Below are 21,513 nucleotides of genomic sequence, written 5' to 3'. Positions count from 1 at the left end.
TTGCCGGGGGGAACATGCAAAGCCCCCCTGCAGACCCCTTTTCCCCACCCCGCTTCTTTGGGGCCCCCAGGACTCCCAAAACCACGCGATGACGTCACCGAGGGCGGGTCCATGGTGGCTTCAGCCCCGCCTCCCTCGCTTCCGGATTCCTGCGCAGGCGCGAGTGGAGGAGCATCCCTAGAGATAGAAGAGGGTAGAGTGATAAGAGCATAGACGGGGCTCTCCGGCTCCTCCGCTTCGGGCTCTCTTTGGCAGAGGCTCTCGCCAGAGCCAAAGGAAGAGGCCTTCTCGTGGAGCTGCCGTCCAACTGGGGCTTGTTCTTCGGGGAAGCGGCGGTTGCCGCTCTTTGAGCTTTAAATGCCCTGCCAGCCCTTGGAGCCCAAAAGACCAGGCTGACCTATCAGGAATGCAACCCCGGACGGGCCTTGCGCGTAGAGTTACAAGCTAAAACATGTGAGCCGCCCGGGGAGGGAAGAGTTCTTCAAGAGGAGGGTGCCCTCTGTTCAGCGGGCATAGGAACGGGGGCAGGAGGGGGCCTTGCCGTGGCTGCGCCAGACCGTCGATCCCCTCGGCACATGGAAACGGACACACTGCGGATCCCACATTCCTCCCTTCCTCTTCCGCCACGTGGTTCTCTCTCTCTCTCTCCCAGGCCGATCAGGCTGGACTCTGGAGCTTCATGGCGGAGCATCTTCCGCCTTCCCCGTCGGGCAGAGGCGGGCGGGGAGGAGGAGCGGCTGTCAAGGCGGAGCCCGGCGCCCCCTCCCGGTCCGGCCCGGGCCTCGTCCCGCGGGCCGGAGGAGCGCCCGGCCAGAAGCGAGCCCGGAAGCCGGCGCCTCAAGACGCCTCTACCCTTTGCGCTGAGTCTGCGTTCTCGCCGCTCCCGGTCTCGCTCTCGCGAGGGCAGCGACTCCGCCTCCCGTCATGCCGCGCGGCCGGGAGCGGAACCGGAAGCGCGCGCGTCTCTGGCCGCCCACCCCGCGGATGGGCGGGAGGAGGCGGGGCGGCGGCGAGAGGCGGGGCGTCGCGGAGGAAGAGGCGGGGCGGCCCCGGAGCAGCGGCGCCGAGCGGCCCGGCGAGCGGGAGGCGCCCAGGGCTGGAGCCGCCCGACGCCGCCCCGCCAGCCCCGCCGCCGCCGCCTGGGCCGGGCAAGATGCCCCGCCGGAAGCAGCGCCACCCGCAGCCCGTCAAAGGTCAGCCGGGCCGGGATCGGGGGGGGGCGGGCCCCGTCCGGGGCGGGTCAAGGGAGCCTCTTCCTCCTCCGCTCGGGCCGGGCGGCGGCGGCGGCGGGGGGGTCCTTTTCCGGGCTGGGGCGGGGCTCCCGGGACCCCGCGCCCGTGTCTGACCGAGGCGCCCCGTCCGGCCCCCTCCCCGTCTCGCTCTCTTGCAGTGGACGCGGCGGGCGCGGCGGTCGATCCTCCGGGCGAGGAGGGCCTGGCTCCGCCGGGCGCCTTCCTCTCGGAGCACGAGCTGGAGCTGGAGGACGAGGACGACGAGGAGGAGAGCGGCGCCGCCGGCCTCGCCTTCGAGAAGGACTCGGAAGGTGCGGGGGAAGCGGGCGGCGGGCCGGGAGGGGCCGGAGCGCAGCGCGGAATCGGGGGGGGGGCGCATGGGCAGGGGGCTGCGCGCCGAGGAAGGGCTCCCCCAGGGATCGCTCCCCCCTCCCGCCACCGTGGTAACCCCCTGTTGTGCCAGCAGGAAAGGGACGGGCCGAGGTGAGGATGCCCCCCGCTGCCCCCCTGATGCCCCCTCCTTGTGTGCCGCAGACTCCCTTGGGGGGACGCCCGGACTCTCGTCCTATGTGCTGAGCGATGAGGAGTTCCCGCCGCTGTGCCAGGCCCAGGACAATGGCAAGGGGCCCGGCCAGGCTTGCCAGCACTGCGGCCTGCCTGCCCCTGCCTCTGCTGCCTGCTGCCCGCCAGAGGATGAAGAGCTGGAGGAGGAGGAGGAGGAGGAAGGTTCCGCCAAGGGGCGGGTGGTCTTCTCCTGCCAGCTGTGCCCCTTTGCCTCGCACTACTCCAGCCACCTCAAGCGCCACATGAAGACCCACAATGGGGAGAAGCCCTACCGCTGCCCGCACTGCCCCTACGCCTCGGCCCAGCTGGTCAACCTGACGCGCCACCTGCGCACCCACACGGGAGAGAAGCCCTACCGCTGCCCCACCTGCCCCTTCGCCTGCAGCAGCCTCGGCAACCTCAAGAGGCACCAGCGGGTCCACGGCCAGGAGCGCCCGCTGCGCTGCGGCTCCTGCACCTGCCGATGTGCCCGGGGCAACCCCCTGCGGCGCCACAGCCCCGGGGCGCAGGGGGAGTCGGAGGCAGAGATGGAGGGGCCAGCGGCTGCGGAGCAGGAGACAGGTATGTGGAGCAGGCCGGGGGTGGGGGTCCAACCTCTTGTAAAGCAGAAAGACTTCCTGACAGATAGCCGCCCAACAGCTGATTAGCAATCTCCAGTGAAGGAGAGTCCACACCCTTATTAATGAACTGGTTCCACTGCCGAACAGCTCTTACTGTCAATAGTAATAATAAATAATAATGATGTTATTGTTTTTACCCTGCCCGTTTGGCTGGGTTTCCCCTGCCACTCTGGGCTGCTCCTAACAGAATATTAAAAACACGATAATCAAACATGAAAAGCTTCCCTAAACAGGGCTGCCTTCAGATGCCTTCTAAAAGTCAGATAGTTGTTTATTTCCTTGACATCTGATGGGAGGGCGTTCTACAGGGCGGGCACCACCACTGAGATGGCCCTCTGCCTGGTTCCCTGTAACTTGGCTTCCACAATGAGGGAACCGCCAGAAGACCCTTGGCACTGGACCTCAGTGTCCAGGCTGAATGATGGGGGTGGAGACGCTCCTTCAGGTATAATGGGCTGAGGCTGTTTTGGGCTTCAAAGGTCAGCATCAACACTTTGAATTGTGCTTGTACCAGGAGCCAACGTAGATACTTTAGCACTGGTGTTGTATGGTCCTGGCGGCTCCTCCCAGTCACTAGTCTTGCTGCCACATTCTGGATTAGTTTTAGCTTCCGAGTCCCACCTAGAGCGCATTGCAGTAGTCCAAGCAGGAGATAACAGAGCATGCACCACTCTGGCAAGACAGTCTGCGGGCAGGGAGGGTCTCAGTCTATGTACCAGATGGAGCTGGTAGACAGCTGTCAGGAATCTCTTCCTAATGTTTAATGGGTATCTCCTTCCTAGTTCTTTGAATCAAAGAAAGGAGATTCTGACTGAATGTTGGGAATAACTTTCAAACAGTAAGAGCTGTTTAGCTTTGGAATGAAAGGATATTGACAAGCTGGAAGGGAGACCAGGATGAGCAAGGAGTCGGGAAATCCATCCGTATGAGGAATGGTTGTGGGAGTTGGGTCTGTGTAGCCTGGAGAAGAGAGCCAGAGTTTGACCCCAGGAGGGGAGAAGGCTCTTGGCCACTGCGAGTACAGGAGGCTGGACTAGAGGGTCCGCTGGCCTGATCCAGCAGGCTTTTCTTATGTTATCAATCCTAGCAATGTAGAGTTGGAAGGGGGAGCTGAGGGTCATCTAGTATAGGAATCTCAACTAAAGCATTCCTGACAGATGACCATGAGAAGCCTGGAAATGCTGTCTCCTGGAAGATGGAGCCAGGTTATTTTCTGCTGCTCCAGGGGGCAGGATCTGAAGCCTTAATGACAAGGGAGGAGATTCTGACTTAACATTAGGAAGAACTTTCTAGAGGTGAGGGCTGTTTGAGAGCGGAATGGGCTCCCTCATACGGTGCAGGACTCTTCTTCAGGGCTTGCAGGTCTTTCACCAGAGATTGCTTAGCCATCTATCAGCGATTCCTTAGCAGCAGCAATTCCTACGTAAGGGACTGGACCAGGGGACACTGGAAGTCCCTTGCGACTGATTTTAAGCCATTCCCAGCAAGGTAGTGGGGAACACTCTCCTCAGACCCCTCCTTAGCTAAATAAATAAACCAAAAAATCCCTTTTTCTGCTTCCCAAGATGGTGGCCTCCTCATTGGAAGGGATCTTCAGCCTAACCTCTACGGGGTCGGCAGAGTCTAGCAGTGTGGGAGCCAGCTCTGGAGCAGATAAGAGGAAAGGGGGGCTCTTAGGTGGACGCTGCGTGCAGGAGCGCAGAACGTGGGTCACGTGTCCCAGGCTGCAGGGATTCCCTCCCCCAGCCCCCTTTGCCCCCCTCACTGCTCTTTCTCCTCCGCAGAGCCTCCGCTCTTGGCCCCGGGCTCCCCATTCCTGAGGCCCGAGGACTCTGCGGCCGTCCTCCCGGAGCTGCTCTTCCCCTTCACGTGCCGGGCGTGCGGACTGGTCCTGGAGGCGGACGAGGGCCTGGGCGAACCGGTGTGCGGGCGCTGCAGCCTGGCCGTGCTGGGGGCGGAGCAGTCGTCGCCCAAGGGCTTCTCGTGCCAGCTGTGCCCCTTCGTCACCACCTACCCCAACCACCTGGCGCGGCACATGAAGACGCACAGTGGGGAGAAGCCCTTTGCCTGCGCCCTGTGCCCCTACGCCTCGGCACACCTCGACAACCTCAAGCGCCACCAGCGGGTGCACACGGGAGAGAAGCCCTACAAGTGCCCGCTGTGCCCCTACGCCTGCGGCAACCTGGCCAACCTCAAGCGCCACGGCCGCATCCACTCGGGGGACAAGCCCTTCCGCTGCCGCCTCTGCTCCTACTCCTGCAACCAGAGCATGAACCTCAAGCGCCACATGCTGAGGCACACGGGAGAGAAGCCCTTCCAGTGCCGCATCTGCCCCTACACCACCGGCCACTGGGACAACTACAAGCGCCACCAGAAGGTGCACGGCCAGGGCCTGCCCGAGGAGGAGGGGGGCCCCAGCCTGGACAGCAGCCTGCCTTGAGGGCCCGCGGGGGAGACCGCAGGCACCCGCCACACCAAGGCACCCGCCTCCCCGCGGGTGTCTCTGCATAGGAATAGGCTCGGACGGCAGGAGGAGAAAGAGGGGGCCTCTTCCACTTGCCAAACAAGCCCCCACCCCCAGGACTGGGGGAAGCAGCTGTAGGGACCTTGGGGGGGGGCAGTGCAGTTCGTGCCGGCAGCGGAGCACTGGGACCTCCTTGGCCAAAACGTGGCTGGGCACTGCCTGCTCCTGAGGATCACCTGGAAAAGATTGTATCTGTGGGGCAGCAGAACGCTCCTCTCCCCCCCAAAAAAGAAACCCTCCGACTGAGGGCGGTTCTTGGTGCTTTCCTGTCCTCTCTGTGCCTCCCCCCCAGCCCCTTTTAACTGTGGTTGCTGCTTGAGTCTGTGTAATTTATATCGTGTATTAATGCATTAAACTGTTTTCTTATCTTGCTTTATTTTGGCTGGGGGAGAGCAGCAGAACCGAAATTCACACGCGGCATTGCTGGGAGGTGCCTCCCCCCCCCCAGGAAGTAGGTGGTTTGGGGAGTCCCCCCCCCCCCCCGTAAATAGCACAGAAGGGGCAGTTACCCTTTCTCTGTAAAGCAGGAGAAACGCGGCTCACATCACGACTCTCTCTGCAATTCTATAGAACTTTGCAAAGACCAAACGTAAAACTTGGCAGTTGGAGCGATTGAGACGAACGCTGTAACACTCCCAGGGATGTGGATTATCCTTTAGAAACAAACATAGCTATTATTTTCTCTTTATTGAAAAGAGGGATACTGGGCGGGACTTTGGTTTTGGGACATCCTGTATCGCACCTGGACATGATTTTGGTACTGCATATTTTAAGGAAAGGCTGTTATTTAAAGAAACAGACACTTGGTGGAATATAAATGCCCAATTCTTACATCTGGTCTTTGCAAAGTTCTATAGAATCGCGGAGAGTTGTGTGAGCTGTCTCTTCCTTTCTCTGTATTCCTTTGTGTTGCGTAAAGCAGGAGAAGGCAGGAGGAGACGCAGACAGGACTTCCCAATCATGATCTATTTAATCATCGCCACAAACATTCGTTCGTGTTCATCTGTAAACAGCAGGGAGATTAAACGAGATTACAAGCCTAGCAGTTACACAGAAGTCTATTGGCCAGCGCCAGAGCTGCGTCGGATCGCTGTGCAAAATGTCCACTCTACCCTAATTTGGCGCGTATGGAGCTGAAGCCGCCAGCCGGCAACCCCACCCGCTGCCCGTCCCGGGGCCCGGGGGGAGGCGGGGTGGGGGGCGAGGAGCCGGCTGGGGTCGAGGCACATCCAGGTCAACCCGGGAGGTCGTACATTCCACATGGAGGCGGGGGGGGGGGCAGGCCGCTCACAGGTCCTCATCGCCGATGCCCTCGAAGGCGTAGTTGCCGTGGAAATCGTTCGCCCCGATGTCGGTGGCGGAGCTGGAATGGCTGATGGCCCTCAGGCTGACCGAGCTGAGCTTGCTCTGGGGGAGGAAGGGGGGGAGTGAGAACAGGCTGCCCCTGGGACCTGGGGCTAGATGTCCCCTGGGGGCCCCTTCCACAAGTCAGGGGACGCGGGAAGGGGGCAAAGGGAGGCGCTACTCACCGCAACCTTCGTGAGGGAGTCCCGGCTGCCATCGGGCGAATCCTGCTGGGACAGGCAGACATGTCAGAGGAGACCAAGCCCCCCCCCGGGGGCAGGCTGGGGCAGGGGTCTGGTGGGGTTAGGGGCTTCTTACCAGGAGAGGGGGGGACTTCACGGCCTGCTGGCTGTCGGAGCGCTGCAGGGCGCCATTGGTTCGCCGGCGAAACATCTGGTGGGGGGGAAAGACAGAAAAGTAGGTTGGTCTTGTGGCCCTCAAAAACAGGGTGGCTCTTGTTCCCCCCCCCGCCCTGCCCCCAAGGTCTGCTGGGGGCCCAAAGCCTCACCTTGCGGATGCTGCCCCCGGACTTTTTCACCATCAGCTCATCCACCATCGACTGCAAGCAGATGCTCAGCATTATCGCCTGCAGGGGGGGGGGGAGAGACCTTGTGACTTAGTCCCGTGTGCCACGCTGCCCCCGCCCCCCAGCCAGAGCCCCGGTTTTGCTGACCTCAGGCAGGAAGTCCAGCCTCTTGCGCCATAATTTTGGGGCCGTGAGTCAGACTAGAATAAAATCCGGTTTGCATTTCTCAAGAAGTCTTTGGAGTGCGTTATTGGGCAGGCGTGGTCTCGAGTGCAGAAGCGGGTATGGGGCAGTGCAAGGGGTCTCAGTGTGGGGGGAGGCGGCTGCTCCCCAGGGCCAAACCCTCCCACCTCGCTGCTGGGCCTACCTGGGGGCTGGTGATGGTGACCCATTGCAGGCGGTCCTTGCTCATCAGGTACTCAAAAGCCAACTCCAGCTTCACCTCCGACTTGCTGCCTGCTGGGCCGGACGTCCCGTTATGCACGGGGACCTGGAAAGGAGGAGGGGTGGGTGGGTGAAGCCTTTCTGCACTTGCGCGGGGGGGGGGCACACGACACACCCACAAATTGCCAGGGGAGAAAGAGGGCCAAGAGGCAGCCAGATGGGTGCAGGACTCTGCAACTGAAAGGGGCTCCGCGCATCACTCACTGAGGACGTGACCCTCCAGCAGCGCATGCGCGTCACTTTGAAGCTGCCCTCCTTGATCTGGTCGCTCGGCAGCTTGACCTGGAAGTTCAGCTCGCTGTTCCCGGCGCCCACAATGACATGGCAGCCCTTCTCGGGGAAGTCCGTCACGCAGGGGTCAAACTTGAGATAGCCGTAATACTTGAGCGTCTGCGCCAGGCGGATGAACTGCGCCAAGGAAAAAGGGAGTGGGAATCTCAGCGTTGGAGGGGGTACTAAAGGGTCCTCCAGTCCACCCCCCCAAAACCCAGGAATCATAGGCAGCGTTGGAGCCCCCCAAACAGAGGAGGTGGGGCTGGCAGCGCCCGACCCACGCAGGGTCCCAACCAACCTCCTTCTTGGAGACTTTCTCCTGCAGGGACTTCAGCTGGCGATGCTGCTCTTTGTTTGCCAGGATCCAGCCCCTCTCAATGTCGGCCACCGTCTGGAAGGGGAAAGGAGAGGAATCTTGGGGCTGTACAGAGTTGGAGGGAACACCAAGGGTCATCTAGTCCAACCCCGTAGCCCAGCCAGGGTCCCGGTCCTCACCTGGGCATAGAGCAGGTTCAGCCCCACCCGCTGCTCCATCACGTCATCGTCGTAGGCGGAGTCCCAGTAGCTGCGGGGAAAAGGGAACAGGTGCCGTTAGAGGGACTGTGCTGGCTGGGGGTCTGGCGCCTGGGGTCCCCCCCCCCGTGGCAGCTGCCGCCCCCTCACCTCTTGCGCAAAAGGATCTTGTACTCAGGGTTGCGGAGGCTGGTGACGGACACGTAGGGCAGCTCAAACTCCTGCAGCTTCCGGATGACTGGGAAGAAAGCCAACACAGAGTTGCAGCACCAGCACCCAGACCAGCTCCCCCCCCTCCCGCCACCCCCCAAATTCCCCCTCCTTTCCCTCCCCGATCCTGCCAAGCAAGGCGCACATAACAGCGGGGGGGGGGGGGGCACTCACAGGAAAAGGCCCCGTCCTTGGCTTCTCGCACCAGGAAGAGGTGGAAGTAGCCTATCAGGTCCTCTGGCAGGTCCAGCTTGGAGGCCACGGCCTGCGGACAATGGGGAGCAATTGGGGGGTCACCAAAAGCAGCTGCTTCCTTCCTCTTTCCCTCCCTCCCCTGGGGAAAAAGACCTGCCATCTTAAGAAAGGCAGAAAACACATTCGAGGCGTTCAATTACAATCTGCTTTCATGTTTTAACTTTGGTCTTGCTAAGCGCCATCGTTAACGTCCTCTTGGTTTTGTTAATAAACCCTCTGCCCCCCCCCCAAAAAGGCCTCACCTCCAGGACGTCCTCCGTCTGGTCCGAGGTGAGGAGGTTGACCTTGACGGTCTGTCCATTGGACAGCAGCACCTCCAGCTGCACCTCCTCTGTGGGGATCTGCTGCGTCTCCTGGGGGGGGGCACAAAGAGGGTCAGCGCCTGGCCCTTCGCCCGCCGCCCCCCCCAACTCACCTGCCCTGCCTCACCTGCTGAGCCTTGCGCAGGAAGCTGTTGAAGATCTCGCTGCCTCCCAGCAAGGGGTCCTGGCGCACTGTGGGGGGGGGCACAAGGACGAGAGAAGGGCAGCCGTCAGCCCGGGGGGGGGGCTCCTTGCTAGGCCCCCCCCGACCCTCAAGCCCACCTTCCCAGGGACTCACCTGCCTGCATGTATTTCTCTAGCTGCTCCCGCCGCTGCTCCACCTCCACGGGGGTGAGGGTGAAGATCTTCTTGGGGGGGAAGGCGGGCACCACGTTGGCCCCATACTCCTTCCGGAGCTGCAAGGAGGGAGAGCGTTTCTGCGCCCAGCCTGGCTCCAGAACAAGGGGGCCAGACCCCCACCCCGCCCCAAACACTGGGGGGAAGCACTCAGCCAACCCCCATCAGCCAAGCATGCAATCCACTGGAAGGGACCCCCGAGGGTCATCCAGCCCAACCCCCCGCCATGCTCCCCCTACCTGTTCATGCAGGCCCAGCAGCTGGCTGTAGCGCACCTGGCAGTGCAAGACGCCGTTGACATGGATGTTGTAGGCCTGCCAGGGGAGAGAAGGGGGGCGGGTCAGGGGCCAGGTGGGCCGCACCCCAAGGACAGTCGGGGGGGGGTGCCAGAGCAACTGAAGGGGCAGCAAGCACGGCAGGGGGGCCTGAACCCGCTCCTCCCACCTTCTTCTCCTCCAGAAGGAGGCTTTGGGGGGCCGGAGCAGGAAAGTCCGTGGCCCCCCCCCAGCAGGAGCAGAAGGGGAGGACCCGGTGCCCAAGTGGCCGCTTGGCGCAGCTGGCACACCCCCCTGGCTGGCTGCCCGATGGGCCTCTCCCTTCTCCGAAGGGGGTCTCGGCACTGGTGTGACTCTGCCCCGGGAAGTGGCGCAGGACGGGAGGCCCCGAGCGCTGCGCCCCACACGAAGGCCCTCTGGCCTGGCTGTTTTGGGGGGGGCAGACGGAGCCCTCGTCCCGCTACTTCCCTGGGAAAGAGAAGAGGGCAGCCGGCCAGCCCGGCAGCGGAGGCCGCCCCGTCGGGGCCCAAGCGGACACCCCACGCACCCGCGGCCCTCTGCAGGCCGGCGGCTCCCGCGAGCGGCTGGGGGGGCGGGCAGAGCGGGGCTTCCTCTCCGGGGGGCGTCGGCGTTTCCCTCCCGGGGGGCGTCCTCCTCCTCCCCCCCCCGTCCAGCCACGCACCACGTAGGCGGCGTTGGCGCCGTCCGCGGCGCGGCTCTCGGTCTCGGGGATGGAGAAGTGCATGGCCGCTCGCTTCGCCTCGCCCTCCGCTACCTCCGGCCCGGGCGCGGGCCCAGCTCCGCCGCCCCGACAGCCGCCGCTGCCGCCGCCATCTTGCGCAAGGAGAGGCGGGCCCCGTCGGGGCGGGGCGCGGGACGGGGCGGCTCCTCCCCCTCGGGCTCGCCGCAGACCGGGCGGCGGCCACCAGGGGCGCCAGCAAGCCCAGCGCCGCCCCCGACGCCGCCCCTCCAAGCCCCGGGGCGAAGAGCCAGTGGCGTAGCGTGGGGGTGCAGGGGGGGCGGCCGCACCGGGCGCAACATCTGGGGTTAGGGCAAATCCACGGGTTAGGGGGCGCAAGGGTTAGGGGGCGCAAATTACTTGCCTTGCCCCGGGTGCTGACAACCCACGCTACGCCACTGCGAAGGGCAGCAGCAGGGTCCGCCTCTCCCGCTGGACGGGGCCGCCGGGGGACTCCTAGCCCTCCGGGGGGAGGAGGGAGCCGCCCCCTACCGCGAGCAGCCCCGGAGGGCTCGGGAGCCCCTCCGCTCCGTCTCGGCCGGAGGAGGAGGCTCCGCCCGCGACGGCATCCCCGCTCCCTGACGCTGCCTAAGCAGCCGCGGCAAGGGGGGGCATCTCAGCCCCGCCGCCCCGGGGGAGGCGAGCGGCACCGAGGGGGCGGGGCCTCGGGCCTAGCCCCTCCCCCTCCGCTTCTCGTCCGGCTCGAAGGGGGCGCTGCAGCATCCGGTGCCGTCGGAGAGAGGAGCCGGCGATGGCGGAGCGCAGCAGCGGCGGCGAGGCCGGCGAGCGGCCCGGGCAGGTAGGGGCGCCGCCGGGATCCGGGGGGAGGGCGCCGTCGGGGCCGGCTGCCCGCCTTTGACGCCCCGGCGGGGCTGTGCTCTCGCGTCCCCTGCAGGGGCCGTCGGGGCTTCCGAGCGCCGAGGAGAAGCTGCAGCAGCGGCGGGAGAAGAAGCTGCAGAAGAAGAAGAAGCAGCAGCGCCGCGACACCGGGAAGGACGAGGCCGGGCAGCAGCAGCAGCAGCAGGAGGCGGCAGCGGCGGAGGGCCCCCGAGGCCCCCTCCCCGTCGCGGAGCCCGCGCCGCCGCCTCTAGCGCCAGGTCGGGGCACCGGAGGGCGGGGACCGGGCGGCGGGCTGGCTCTTCCCCGGCTGCTCTCCGCTGACCCTCCGCCGCCTCCCCCTCCTCTCTCCCGCAGGAGCGGAGCCTCCCGCGCCGTCGGCGGGCATCGCGCCGGGCAAGAGCAAGGCGGAGCTGCGCGCGGAGCGGCGGGCCAAGCAGGAGGCGGAGCGGGCGCTCAAGCAGGCGCGCAAGGGCGAAGCGGGCCAGGCGCCCCCCGCCGCCGCCCCTCCGGTGCCCAAGGCGCGCCCGCCGCCCGGCGACACCCAGCCAGGTAAGGCGGCGCCCCGACGGGGAGGGCGCCCGGGGAAAGCGGCCGCTGCCCGGCCTCACCGCCTCCCCGGCCTGGTCCTTCTCCGCAGGGGTGAAGCGGCTCCCGGAGCACGTGCAGGTGGATGATGCGGCGGCGCAGAAGAAGCTGGCCAAGAAGCTGGAGAGACAGCAGGTAGGCGGGTGGGGAGGGGGCCTCCTCCCGGGAAGAAGATGCGCAGCGGAGGGGGCACCACGGCTGCCTCCCCCCATTCCTTCCATCTCTTTTATGCCCCCTGATCACCCCACAAGTTTTGCGCATTTGTAAGAACTTCACGGGTTAATCTGGCAGCACCTGCCCTCTGGAACTCCCCGCCTCTTGATCTCAAGCAGGCGCCCTCACTGTAGTCTTTTAGCGCTACAATTTGGTGCCTGCTACAAACATTCTATTGGAGTTTGTCTAGACCAGGCATCCCCAAACTTGGCCCTCCAGATGTTTTGGGACTACAATTCCCATCATCCCTGACCACTGGTCTTGCTAGCTAGGGATGATGGGAGTTGTAGTTCCAAAACTTCTAGAGCCCCGAGTTTGGGGATGCCTGTCTAGATGCTTAGGAAGTGACTTAAGTTTTAACCTTTTAGCATTTTACCTTGTTGTATGTTTTAAAGTGCTGTTGTGTAAGAAAATCTTTAAAATGGTTTCCAAAAAAGTAACAGAAGAAAATCAAGAAGCTGTTATTTATTATTTCTTGATATTTATTAAATTCGTACGTAGCTCTTCATCCTAGATCTCAGGGCAGTTTGGCCCATAAAAATACAAGATAAAAACACAACAGACATAATAAAAACAACCTCCGCTCCACTCCCCCCCTCCCCCCCTCCTGCAAGCACATTTAAAAGCAGGCCTGGCTGGTTAGTCAGCAATGCTCTTTGTATTAGTGCATCCATTTTATGAAAATGTAATAGTTAAAGTAACAGTAATAAAAATGTTGAGATGTGGGGGGCCCTGGAAGGCAGGCCCACGTGGCGGAGGTGGAGGAGGCTGTTGTGGCTCAGGAAGGGAGATCTGGGAGGGGGGGCGGGGGCAATCCATCTCCCCCTTCCCTTTGGCAGCTGGTTCCACCGATGGGGCACAGGAAAGGGAGACAGCAACAATTGCAGAAAGTTTCCCCAGAGGGCGGTGGGTCACTGCTGCCGCTTCCAGGGGTGCAGAGGGTCTTGACTCCTGCCCTCAGCCCCCCTTTTATACTTCTTCCTCTTCCTTCCTGCAGGTGCCTCTGAGGCCGGATTACGGGGCCAAAGTCAGCCTCTTCTCCCACCTCCACCAGTACAGCCGCAAGAAGCTGCTGACGCAGCAGATGAGGTGGGTGCCCTCCAGGGTGGATAAAAATCAATGGTTTTTTATTTTAAAAAATGATTTCTTTTATTTAAATCAGATTTTTTAATTTCAATTGAATTTTTTTAAAAAAATGTTTTTGGAGGAAAAAATCTTACTAAAGATAGTTTTCGATTTAAGTTACGTTATAGTCCAAAGGCTATTCATCAGGAAGTAAGGATTTGTTTTAAGCTTTTCATGTGTGCTAAAACTCAGTCTAAGGTTTTTTTTAATAAAAAAAATGTTTAACCACATCAGTTAACATAGATACATATGCTATAATGCTCTTATTTTAGTAAATAAATTGTTTAAATTGTTATTAAGGAAATGATTGTTTTTCTCCTTCCAATAAAGTACAGCAGAAAAGTTTTCCAAATATAAACAGTTAACTTATTAAACCTCACAATAATTTCATAATTATCTGTCTATGTGTTTCTAATAGTATAACCTAATCAGTAATTTTTGATAACTACACTGAAAATTTATTATTCCAAAAATGAAACCTTCCTCTAGTTGTAAATATTAAGATGATACCAGCAGGAATGAATCTTTCTGTAAAAAAGTGATTTAAGCCTTACTGACTAGTAATTTAAATTGTTTTGATTTAAATCAAATCCACCCTGGTGCCCCCCTGGCGCCCGTCCGTCACGTTCCGACCCCGGGAGCTCCATGCTTCTCCTTCCTAGGAGGGCTCCGTTTCCCCCATCCGGGCTGTGGGGCTGCCCCATTCATTTTATGCTGCTTCTCACTGGCTTCTGCAGAGTTTGTGATGGGGCTGTTTTTAGACGGATGATAGGAAAAGGGAGGAGGAAGTTCATAGAATCATAGAATCCTAGAGTTGGAAGAGACCACAAGGGCCATCGAGTCCAACCCCCTGCCAAGCAGGAAACACCATCAGAGCACTCCTGACATATGGTTGTCAAGCCTCTGCTTAAAGACCTCCAAAGAAGGAGACTCCACCACACTCCTTGGCAGCAAATTCCACTGTCGAACAGCTCTTACTGTCAGGAAGTTCTTCCTAATGTTTAGGTGGAATCTTCTTTCTTGTAGTTTGGATCCATTGCTCCGTGTCCGCTGCTCTGGAGCAGCAGAAAGCAACCTTTCTCCCTCCTCTATGTGACATCCTTTTTTATATTTGAACATGGCTATCATATCACCCCTTAACCTCCTCTTCTCCAGGCTAAACATGCCCAGCTCCCTTAGCCGTTCCTCATAAGGCATCGTTTCCAGGCCTTTGACCATTTTGGTTGCCCTCCTCTGGACACGTTCCAGTTTCTCAGTGTCCTTCTTGAACTGTGGTGCCCAGAACTGGACACAGTACTCCAGGTGAGGTCTGACCAGAGCAGAATACAGTGGCACTATTACTTCCCTTGATCTAGATGCTATACTCCTGGGGGGCTGCTCCATTCAGCTCAGCCTCGCCCCCTTACAGCTGCCGTGGGGCTGAGCCCAGGGGGTTGGGCAAGAAGGAGCCTCTCCAGGGGGGAGCTTGTGGGGCGCACAGCAGAGGGGCGTTCCTACTGCATTGGCGCTTCTTAATATTATTTATTTCCCGGGGTATATAATTAGAAGTAGAAGATGTAATTAAATTCCCATATAAATGCACAGTGTCTCAGGTGCCTCTGCCCCGTCCTGCCCCATCAGGCTGCCTGCCCTCAGGTGCCATCCTCAGCAATGGGGCACCCAGCCAGTCTCCCCATGGAAACACAGGAATAACGAGGGTACTAATAATAATAATTTATTATTTGTACCCCAGCCATCTGACTGGGTTGCGCCAGTAACTCTGGGTGGCTTCCAACGAAAAAATAAAGGGGAGAAAATCAACCACCACCAAACATTAAAAGCTTCCCCTCAGAGGACTGCCTTCAGAAGTCTACAAAAAGTTATATAGTTGTTTAATTCTTTGGCATCTGCCAGGAGGGCATTCCACTGGGCAGGCACAACTCCTGGTTCCCTCTAAATTCACTTTTTGCAATGAGAGAACTACCAAAAAGGCATTTCATTTTATCACCTCTACTTTTCTTTTTTGTGGTATCTGAAAAGGGTGGGGGGGCAGCAATGGCATTGCTGCTTCACAACCCGCAACCTTTCCCCTTCAAAAAATGTGTTGAGGTTTTGTATGGCTTTTTAGAAATGAATCTGTGAAGCGGGAAAAGTACCAGTTTGGCAATGAGCAGACAAACCACATGCGTTTTACTCCAGTTCCTTTATTATTGCTGCTGCTACTGTTATTTCAGTTTATATATCATTATCCAAAGATCCCAGAGTGGTGTGCAACATTTAGAACAGCATAATAATAATAACAACAGAATGCACAGCGAAACAAAAAAACAATAACAGCAACAACAGTGGGGGGGCCCTTTAACAAACATAAGTTATTTAATGGCCAGAGGACTGGGTAAAGAGATAGGTTTTCACCTCACGCCTAAAGATGTTGTTGTTGTTCTTCTTAAGATTTATATACTATATACTACCCTTCATCATAAGATCTCAGGATGGTTGACGGGATGCAATGGTGGTGCCAGGTGAGCCTCTCTGGGGACAGCACCCCCCCACAGAAAAGACCTGTTCTTTAGTGGGTGCTTTAATCATGATAATGATAAATTTATTTCTACCCAGCCACTCTGGGCGGCTTTCAACAGAACCTTGAAAAGAGAATAAAACTTCAAAAATTAAAAACTTTCCTAAACAGGGTTGCCTTCAGGTGGGAAGCCCTCACAAGCCAAAGCGTGGGGAGAAAGGAAAGTGTGGCGCCGAGTGCAGAGTCACAAGGGGCGTGGAGTTGGGTCGCCAAAGGCCTCTTAAGGGAGGGCAAGAGTGAAAAGCAAACCTGTTCTGTCATGTCCTAGAAAGGTGTGTTTGTGTGTTCTTGTTCTCCCTGCAGCATCCCAGCCTCCGCCATCCACCCGGCGGTGGTGCGCCTCGGCCTCCAGTACTCTCAGGGCACCATCAATGGCTCCAACGCCCGCTGCATCGCCCTCTTGAGAGTCTTCAAACAGGTGTGTGGAAGGTTCTGGGTGGGGCTGCGCAAAGGGGGTTTGCTGCAAGGAAGCGCCAAGGGAGGCGCAATGCAGCAGAGCAGCCTGACTTCACACCCACACCCTGCCTGGCTGCCACTCAGGGCTGGCATTGCAGCCCAGGCAGCGGCAGCATCCTGGCGTCACTGACATTTCCGGAGGCTCTTCAAGGGCAGCCCCAAGCAGAGGGTGTGCCAGCAGTCTCAAGAGAGGAGCTGGCCTTTCCAGAAAACAGGCGCAGCCTAAGTTGGCGCCGTGGCTCCTGTCTGGGTGGGCAGAAGCAAAGCCAGGCTCTAGGGGGACCCCCTCTGCAATATGGCAGTGTGGGAATTTTATTCCTGCTGTTGGCCTCCGTCTGTCTCCAGAGACAATGGAGTGTGCCTCCAGGGGTGAAGTCAAACTGCTGCATTGGAGGCAGTAAAGTGACCTCCCCGGGATGCAAACCTGGGCAGCGTGTCTGGAGGTCCAGGGCTGCGCATAGAACAAGACCCCCCCCCTTGATGGGGTCCAAAGGAAAGCAGAGCAAGACATTTGGCACCAGCTTGGCTGCAGGAGTTGCGGGAATGAGGTGTACCAAGCGCCATCCAACCATCTTGGAGACTCCGCTTGGGTTTACTCCTGAGCAGGATGCGGGTGGCGCTGTGGTCTAAACCACGGAGCCTCTTGGGCTTGCCAGCCGGAAGGTCGGCGGTTTGAATCCCTGTGGAATAGTGAGCTCCCATTGTTCTGTCCCAGCTCCTGCCAACCTAGCAGTTTGATAGCACACCAGTGCAAGTAGATAAATAGGTACCACTGTGGCGGGAAGGTAAATGGCGTTTATGTGCAATCTGGTTTCCATCACAGTGTCCTGTTGCGCCAGAAGCGGTTTGGTCCTGCTGGCCACATGATCCAGAAAGCTGTCTGTGGACAAACCCCGACTCCCTTGGCTGGAAAGCGAGATGAGCGACATAACCCCATAGTCACCTTTGACTGGACTTCACCGTCCAGGGGTCCTTTACCTTTTTACTCCTGAGCCTTTTCTTCCCCCAAATATGTCCCACAAGTAGAGGTTTAGGATCTGAGTTTTCCTTCTCGTTATTGTTATTATTAATATATGTATATCAAATTTGTATACCGCCTCTTCAAGGCAGTTCACAGCAAAAAAATACAAGATAAAAATACAAAAAACAAACCAAACAAACCAATAATCCACCACTCCCTCCAACAACAACAAAAATATTATTATTAAATTTGTATCTCCCTGCCCCTCCAGTTTTCCTAATATTGGTGCTCAAGATCAGAGTGGTCCAGACAAGGCAGAATTAACCTATGGAAGCAGCGTTGGCAACTAGCCTTGGGGGCTTTGGAAGGGCTGGGTGGGGTTAGGAGAGGTCTATGGGTGGCCTCTGTCTCCTGTGCCCCTGCAGAGGTCAGTGGTCTCCCAGGAGAGGCATCTGGCTGGCCCCTGGCAGAATCAGGGCGCTGGGTAACCTCGCTATCTCACGGTCGCTGCCCCTCTTGTTGTCCCGGCAGGTGATCGGGGACTACACCACCCCAGCCAACGAGGAGCTCTCGCGGGACCTGGTGAACAAGCTGAAGCCCTACATCAGGTGACGGGGAGGGGCTGGCCCCCCTTGGGGAAAGAGAGGCAGGAGGGCAGGCAGCCCTGGGGAGCAGATGGGGGGCCATGAGGCTGGGCTGAGCGCTCCTTTCCTCCTGCAGCTTCCTGAACCAGTGCCGGCCACTTTCCGCCAGCATGGGCAACGCCATCAAATTCCTCAAGAAGGAGATCTCTGCGCTGCCCGCCTCCATGCGCGAGGAGGAGGTGAGTCCAGAAGCGCCTGGGGGGGGCAGGGGCCTGGGCTTGCCATGGGGTCCGTGGCAGGCGCAAGAGAGGCACTGTCTCTCTGCCACGCTCCCTGGTGGGTTTGAGTGGCAGCGGAGCCCACCACAAGCTGCCAGACCCTCTGGGTTCATCCTTGGGGTGGTAGCCCTGTCACTGTGCCAGCTTGGGAGGCATAGGGCTTCTTGGTGTCCTCCGGGGGGCACGCGGGGGCTCCTCCCCTCTCGGAGATGGGCGAGAGAGCGTGGTGTGATCAGGCCCCCCTCCCACGACAGGCCAAGCGGGACCTCCAAAAGGCCATTGACAGGTACGAGCGGGAGAAGATCGTCTTGGCGGCCAAAGCCATTTCCAAGTCTGCCTTAGAGAAGATCAACGACGGGGACGTCATCCTCATCTATGGATGGTATGGAGTCGAGGGTCCAGGGTGGGCACCCTGCTGTAGGTGGCAAGGGTCTTGTCGGCTGGGGAGCCGAGGTGTTGGAGGGGGCTGGCTCCCGGGAGGCCTGTTGGAGCCCGGCCTGCAGCTCCTGCCCCGGCTGGGCTGACCTGTGCCCCACCAGCAGGGCCGTCTTACCCATAGGTGCTAGGGGTGCGGGACACCCGGGCGCCAGGCTCTCAGGGGCGTTAGGCCCTGGGGCCCGAGAGTTGAGTCCGGGGAAGAGACCACCCGTCGGTCGGAGCGCTGTGGTGGGCTCTTCTGCTGCGGCAGGCTGCACCGTGAGTTTGGGGCAACCGAGAGCCCGCGAGACGCTGAGACAGCCCTGCCCGTGAGATGGGTTGTGAGAGCAGCGGAGGGTGGGAGGCGGCAGGAGCAGGAAGGCCCCTCCTCACCCCTTGCCCCCGTTTGCCTGGCAGCTCCTCCCTGGTGACGCGCATCCTCTGCGACGCCCACACCCAGTGCCGCTCTGCAGGCCGTGCCTTCCGCGTGGTGGTGGTGGACAGCCGCCCGCGGCTGGAGGGGCAGGAGACGCTGCGCCAACTGGTCAAGCAGGGCATCTGCTGCAGCTACGTCCTCATCAATGCCGTCTCCTACGTCTTGCCCGAGGTGAGGCGGCAGGGGAGCAGGGAGGCTCTTTCTGCTGGCAGACGGACTCCCCAAAGGCTTTGTGCCTCTGCCCTGGCCGAGTCTGGGTGGGGGCTTCCCCCCGGCACCCTCGCTGGGCGTGAAAGAGTGCCGAGATCCCCAGCTCTGCTTCCTCCCCTGGCAGGTGTCCAAAGTCCTTCTGGGCGCGCATGCGCTGTTGGCCAACGGCTCCGTGATGTCGCGCATGGGCACCTCGCAGATCGCGCTGCTTTCGAAGGCCCACAACGTGCCGGTCCTGGTCTGCTGTGAGACCTACAAGTTCTGCGAGAGAGTCCAGACCGACTCCTTCGTCTCCAACGAGCTTGGTACGCTGCAGGTCCCTTGGGGGTGGGGAGTCGGGGAGGTTGCTAACAAGAGAGGGAACAGCAGGGAGATGCCCAGCTGGCACTTTTTGATTATGATGATAATTATTATTATTATTATTATTATTATTATTATTATTATTATTATACCCCGCCCATCTGTCTGGGTTTCCCCAACCACTCTGGGCGGCTTCCAACAAAACACTAAAATACAATAACCTATTAAACATTAAAAGCTTCCCTAAACAGGGCTGCCTTCAGATGTCTTCTGAAGGTCAGATAGTTGTTTATCGCTTTGACATCTGATGGGAGGCATTCCACAGGGCGGGTGCCACTACTGAGAAGGCCCTCTGCCTGGTTCCCTGTAACTTGGCTTCTCGCAGTGAGGGAACCGCCAGAAGGCCCTCGGTGCTGGACCTCAGTGTCCGGGCAGAACGATGGGGGTGGAGATGCTCCTTCAGGTATACTGGACTGAGTCTGTTTAGGGCTTTAAAGTTCAGCACCAACACTTTGAATTGTGCTCGGAAACGTACTGGGCGCCAATGTAGGTCTTTGAAGACCAGCGTTATACAGTCTCGGCAGCTGCTCCCAGTCACCAGTCTAGCTGTTGCATTCTGGATTAGTTGTAGTTTCCGGGTCACCTTCAAAGGTAGCCCCATGTAGTGGGAGATAACCAGAGCATGCACCACTCTGGCGAGACAGTCGGCGAGCAGGGAGGGTCTCATCCTGCATCCCAGATGGAGCTGGGAGACAGCTGCCCTGGAGACAGAATTGACCTGCGCCTCCATGGATAGCTGTGAGTCCAAAATGACTCCCAGGCTGCGCACCTGTACTTGTGTCTTGTCAGAAACAGTACTTCTGTCTTGTCAGGATTCAATCTCAATCATAATGCCATGAGAACACCCATTTCCCTCCCCGCAGCCCTCTGTAAGTTGAGAGGGTCCTGGGGTACGTACAGGGCACTCCCTCCCTCAGCTAGCAGGGGCAACTGTCTGCCATGGCAGCAAGCGGAGTGGGGGAAGCCTGTAGGGCCCCGGGAAGCCCCTCTAGCCTGGAGCGAGGCTGCTTTCTTGAGGCTGCCCAGGACTGTTGCCTGATCTCCTGCCTCTGAGCTCAGGAAGCCGCCTTGTCCTCAAAGATGGCCAAGGAGATGCTGCTGAGCTCCTTCTACATGCCAAGCAGATACTCTGCCATGGAGCCCAGGCCCTTGCACTCAAGCCCCGTTATTGGGGCTGCCCCAGAGCTTGGCCTTGGGAGGGAGGGGGATCCCTAACCCTCCTCTTGTCGGGGGGTGGGGAATAGCCTCATCTCGCTGACCCCGCTGTGCCACTTGCAGATGACCCCGACGACCTGATTGGTGGGAAGCCAGGGAGGACCCCACTGGCCGGCTGGCAGGAGAGCAAGTCTCTGCGCCTCCTCAACCTGGTCTACGACGTGACCCCCCTGGAGCTGGTGGACCTGGTCATTACGGACTTGGGGATGATCCCTTGCACCTCCGTCCCGGTTGTGCTGCGGGTCAAGAACGTGGAGCAGTAATGCCAATGGGGTGGGGTCAATAAACCTGTGTGTGCCCTGCTCCCTGCCTCCGCTGTGTGTGTGCCTGAGCGCATGGACAGAACAGGACCACTGGAAGACCTTCCCGAAAGGGGGTTGTTGCCACGGACGCGTCTCAAAGTGGGGGGTCGACGTGGAGCCCAAACTCTGGGCTGGGATGCGTGAAGGGGCTTTTCTGGTTCCCTCTGAACAGAGAGACACCCTTTTCTCCCTCATCGGTTGGACAAGCCAGCTCTGTAGATCCAGCCCCATCAGCCTGGCACTGCATCCCCACATTTCCATCTTGCTTTGACAATAGAGGGGCAAACCCTCCCGATAGGCCCCAAGGTGGTCAGAAATCTTTTAAAGTAAGTATTATTAATTATTGAATTTCTATAGTGCCCTTCATCCGAAGATCACAGGGCAGTTCACAGCATTAAAGGAAGTGCCAGTCACGGCAGAGTCTGATTCTGTTCAGGTCCTGGTTGATTCCTGTGGCCCAAGGGTGCTCACTGATTTCTCTGCCCACTTTTTGGGCCACCTTCTTGGAGCAAACCCAGGGCACTTTACAGAAAAATCAGTGTAAACATGAAAACACAGGACAAAAACCCCAGCAGCCCTATTACATTTAAAGCAAAGTATTGTCAGCTCGTCACGAAGGGCCTATCCAAATGTCCCCTTTTCTCTGGGCTTATTATTCCTGCTAAACTTTTGTCCAGGCTTGTGTCAGATTATGAGGGGGGGGGGTGTCAGGTGAAGACCACCAAAAGCCTGTTATCTCCTGTTCCTCTTGGACCAGCAAAAATGAGAGTGTGAAGGAGCCTTCCTGGTCTGTCAT

The 21,513-nt window shown here is 59.0% G+C and overlaps 3 protein-coding genes across 6 annotated transcripts; 2 read left to right on the top strand and 1 right to left on the bottom strand.

Annotated features, from left to right (window-relative positions):
• The first annotated feature begins 916 nt into the window (after positions 1-916).
• On the top strand, positions 917-5,108 carry ZNF513 (zinc finger protein 513). 2 transcript variants are annotated; one of them, XM_053383970.1, is made up of 4 exons: positions 917-1,193; positions 1,391-1,543; positions 1,699-2,357; positions 4,201-5,108. In XM_053383970.1, the coding sequence occupies exons 1-4, from the start codon at positions 925-927 to the stop codon at positions 4,854-4,856; spliced, it is 1,737 nt and encodes a 578-aa protein (XP_053239945.1). In that variant the 5' UTR covers positions 917-924; the 3' UTR covers positions 4,857-5,108. The 2 variants fall into 2 exon arrangements, with proteins under 2 accessions (XP_053239945.1, XP_053239946.1); XM_053383971.1 differs by having other exon boundaries at positions 1,080-1,193; positions 1,767-2,357.
• Positions 5,109-5,891: 783 nt separating this feature from the next.
• Positions 5,892-10,306, bottom strand: SNX17 (sorting nexin 17). Of its 3 annotated transcripts, none has more exons than XM_053383967.1 (15): positions 10,122-10,305; positions 9,404-9,478; positions 9,106-9,223; positions 8,935-8,999; positions 8,748-8,858; positions 8,425-8,515; positions 8,191-8,278; positions 8,023-8,092; positions 7,826-7,948; positions 7,459-7,662; positions 7,178-7,300; positions 6,793-6,870; positions 6,603-6,677; positions 6,470-6,511; positions 5,892-6,347 (listed from the first exon to the last, which is right to left on the bottom strand). In XM_053383967.1, the coding sequence occupies exons 1-15, from the start codon at positions 10,182-10,184 to the stop codon at positions 6,228-6,230; spliced, it is 1,446 nt and encodes a 481-aa protein (XP_053239942.1). In that variant the 5' UTR covers positions 10,185-10,305; the 3' UTR covers positions 5,892-6,227. The 3 variants fall into 3 exon arrangements, with proteins under 3 accessions (XP_053239942.1, XP_053239943.1, XP_053239944.1); XM_053383968.1 differs by having other exon boundaries at positions 7,826-7,918; XM_053383969.1 differs by lacking the exon at positions 6,470-6,511 and having other exon boundaries at positions 10,122-10,306.
• Positions 10,307-10,809: 503 nt separating this feature from the next.
• Positions 10,810-20,717, top strand: EIF2B4 (eukaryotic translation initiation factor 2B subunit delta). The gene is made up of 12 exons (XM_053383966.1): positions 10,810-10,977; positions 11,074-11,275; positions 11,373-11,567; positions 11,656-11,738; positions 12,814-12,905; positions 15,802-15,916; positions 17,447-17,523; positions 17,636-17,738; positions 18,032-18,159; positions 18,612-18,801; positions 18,965-19,145; positions 20,479-20,717. The coding sequence occupies exons 1-12, from the start codon at positions 10,930-10,932 to the stop codon at positions 20,676-20,678; spliced, it is 1,614 nt and encodes a 537-aa protein (XP_053239941.1). The 5' UTR covers positions 10,810-10,929; the 3' UTR covers positions 20,679-20,717.
• Positions 20,718-21,513: the final 796 nt, after the last annotated feature.

Source organism: Podarcis raffonei, chromosome 3, assembly GCF_027172205.1.
Source record: "Podarcis raffonei isolate rPodRaf1 chromosome 3, rPodRaf1.pri, whole genome shotgun sequence".
NCBI classification, from domain to species: Eukaryota; Metazoa; Chordata; class Lepidosauria; order Squamata; family Lacertidae; genus Podarcis; species Podarcis raffonei.
Note: the sequence above shows the minus strand (reverse complement) of the source record. Positions and strands in the feature narration are given on the sequence as shown.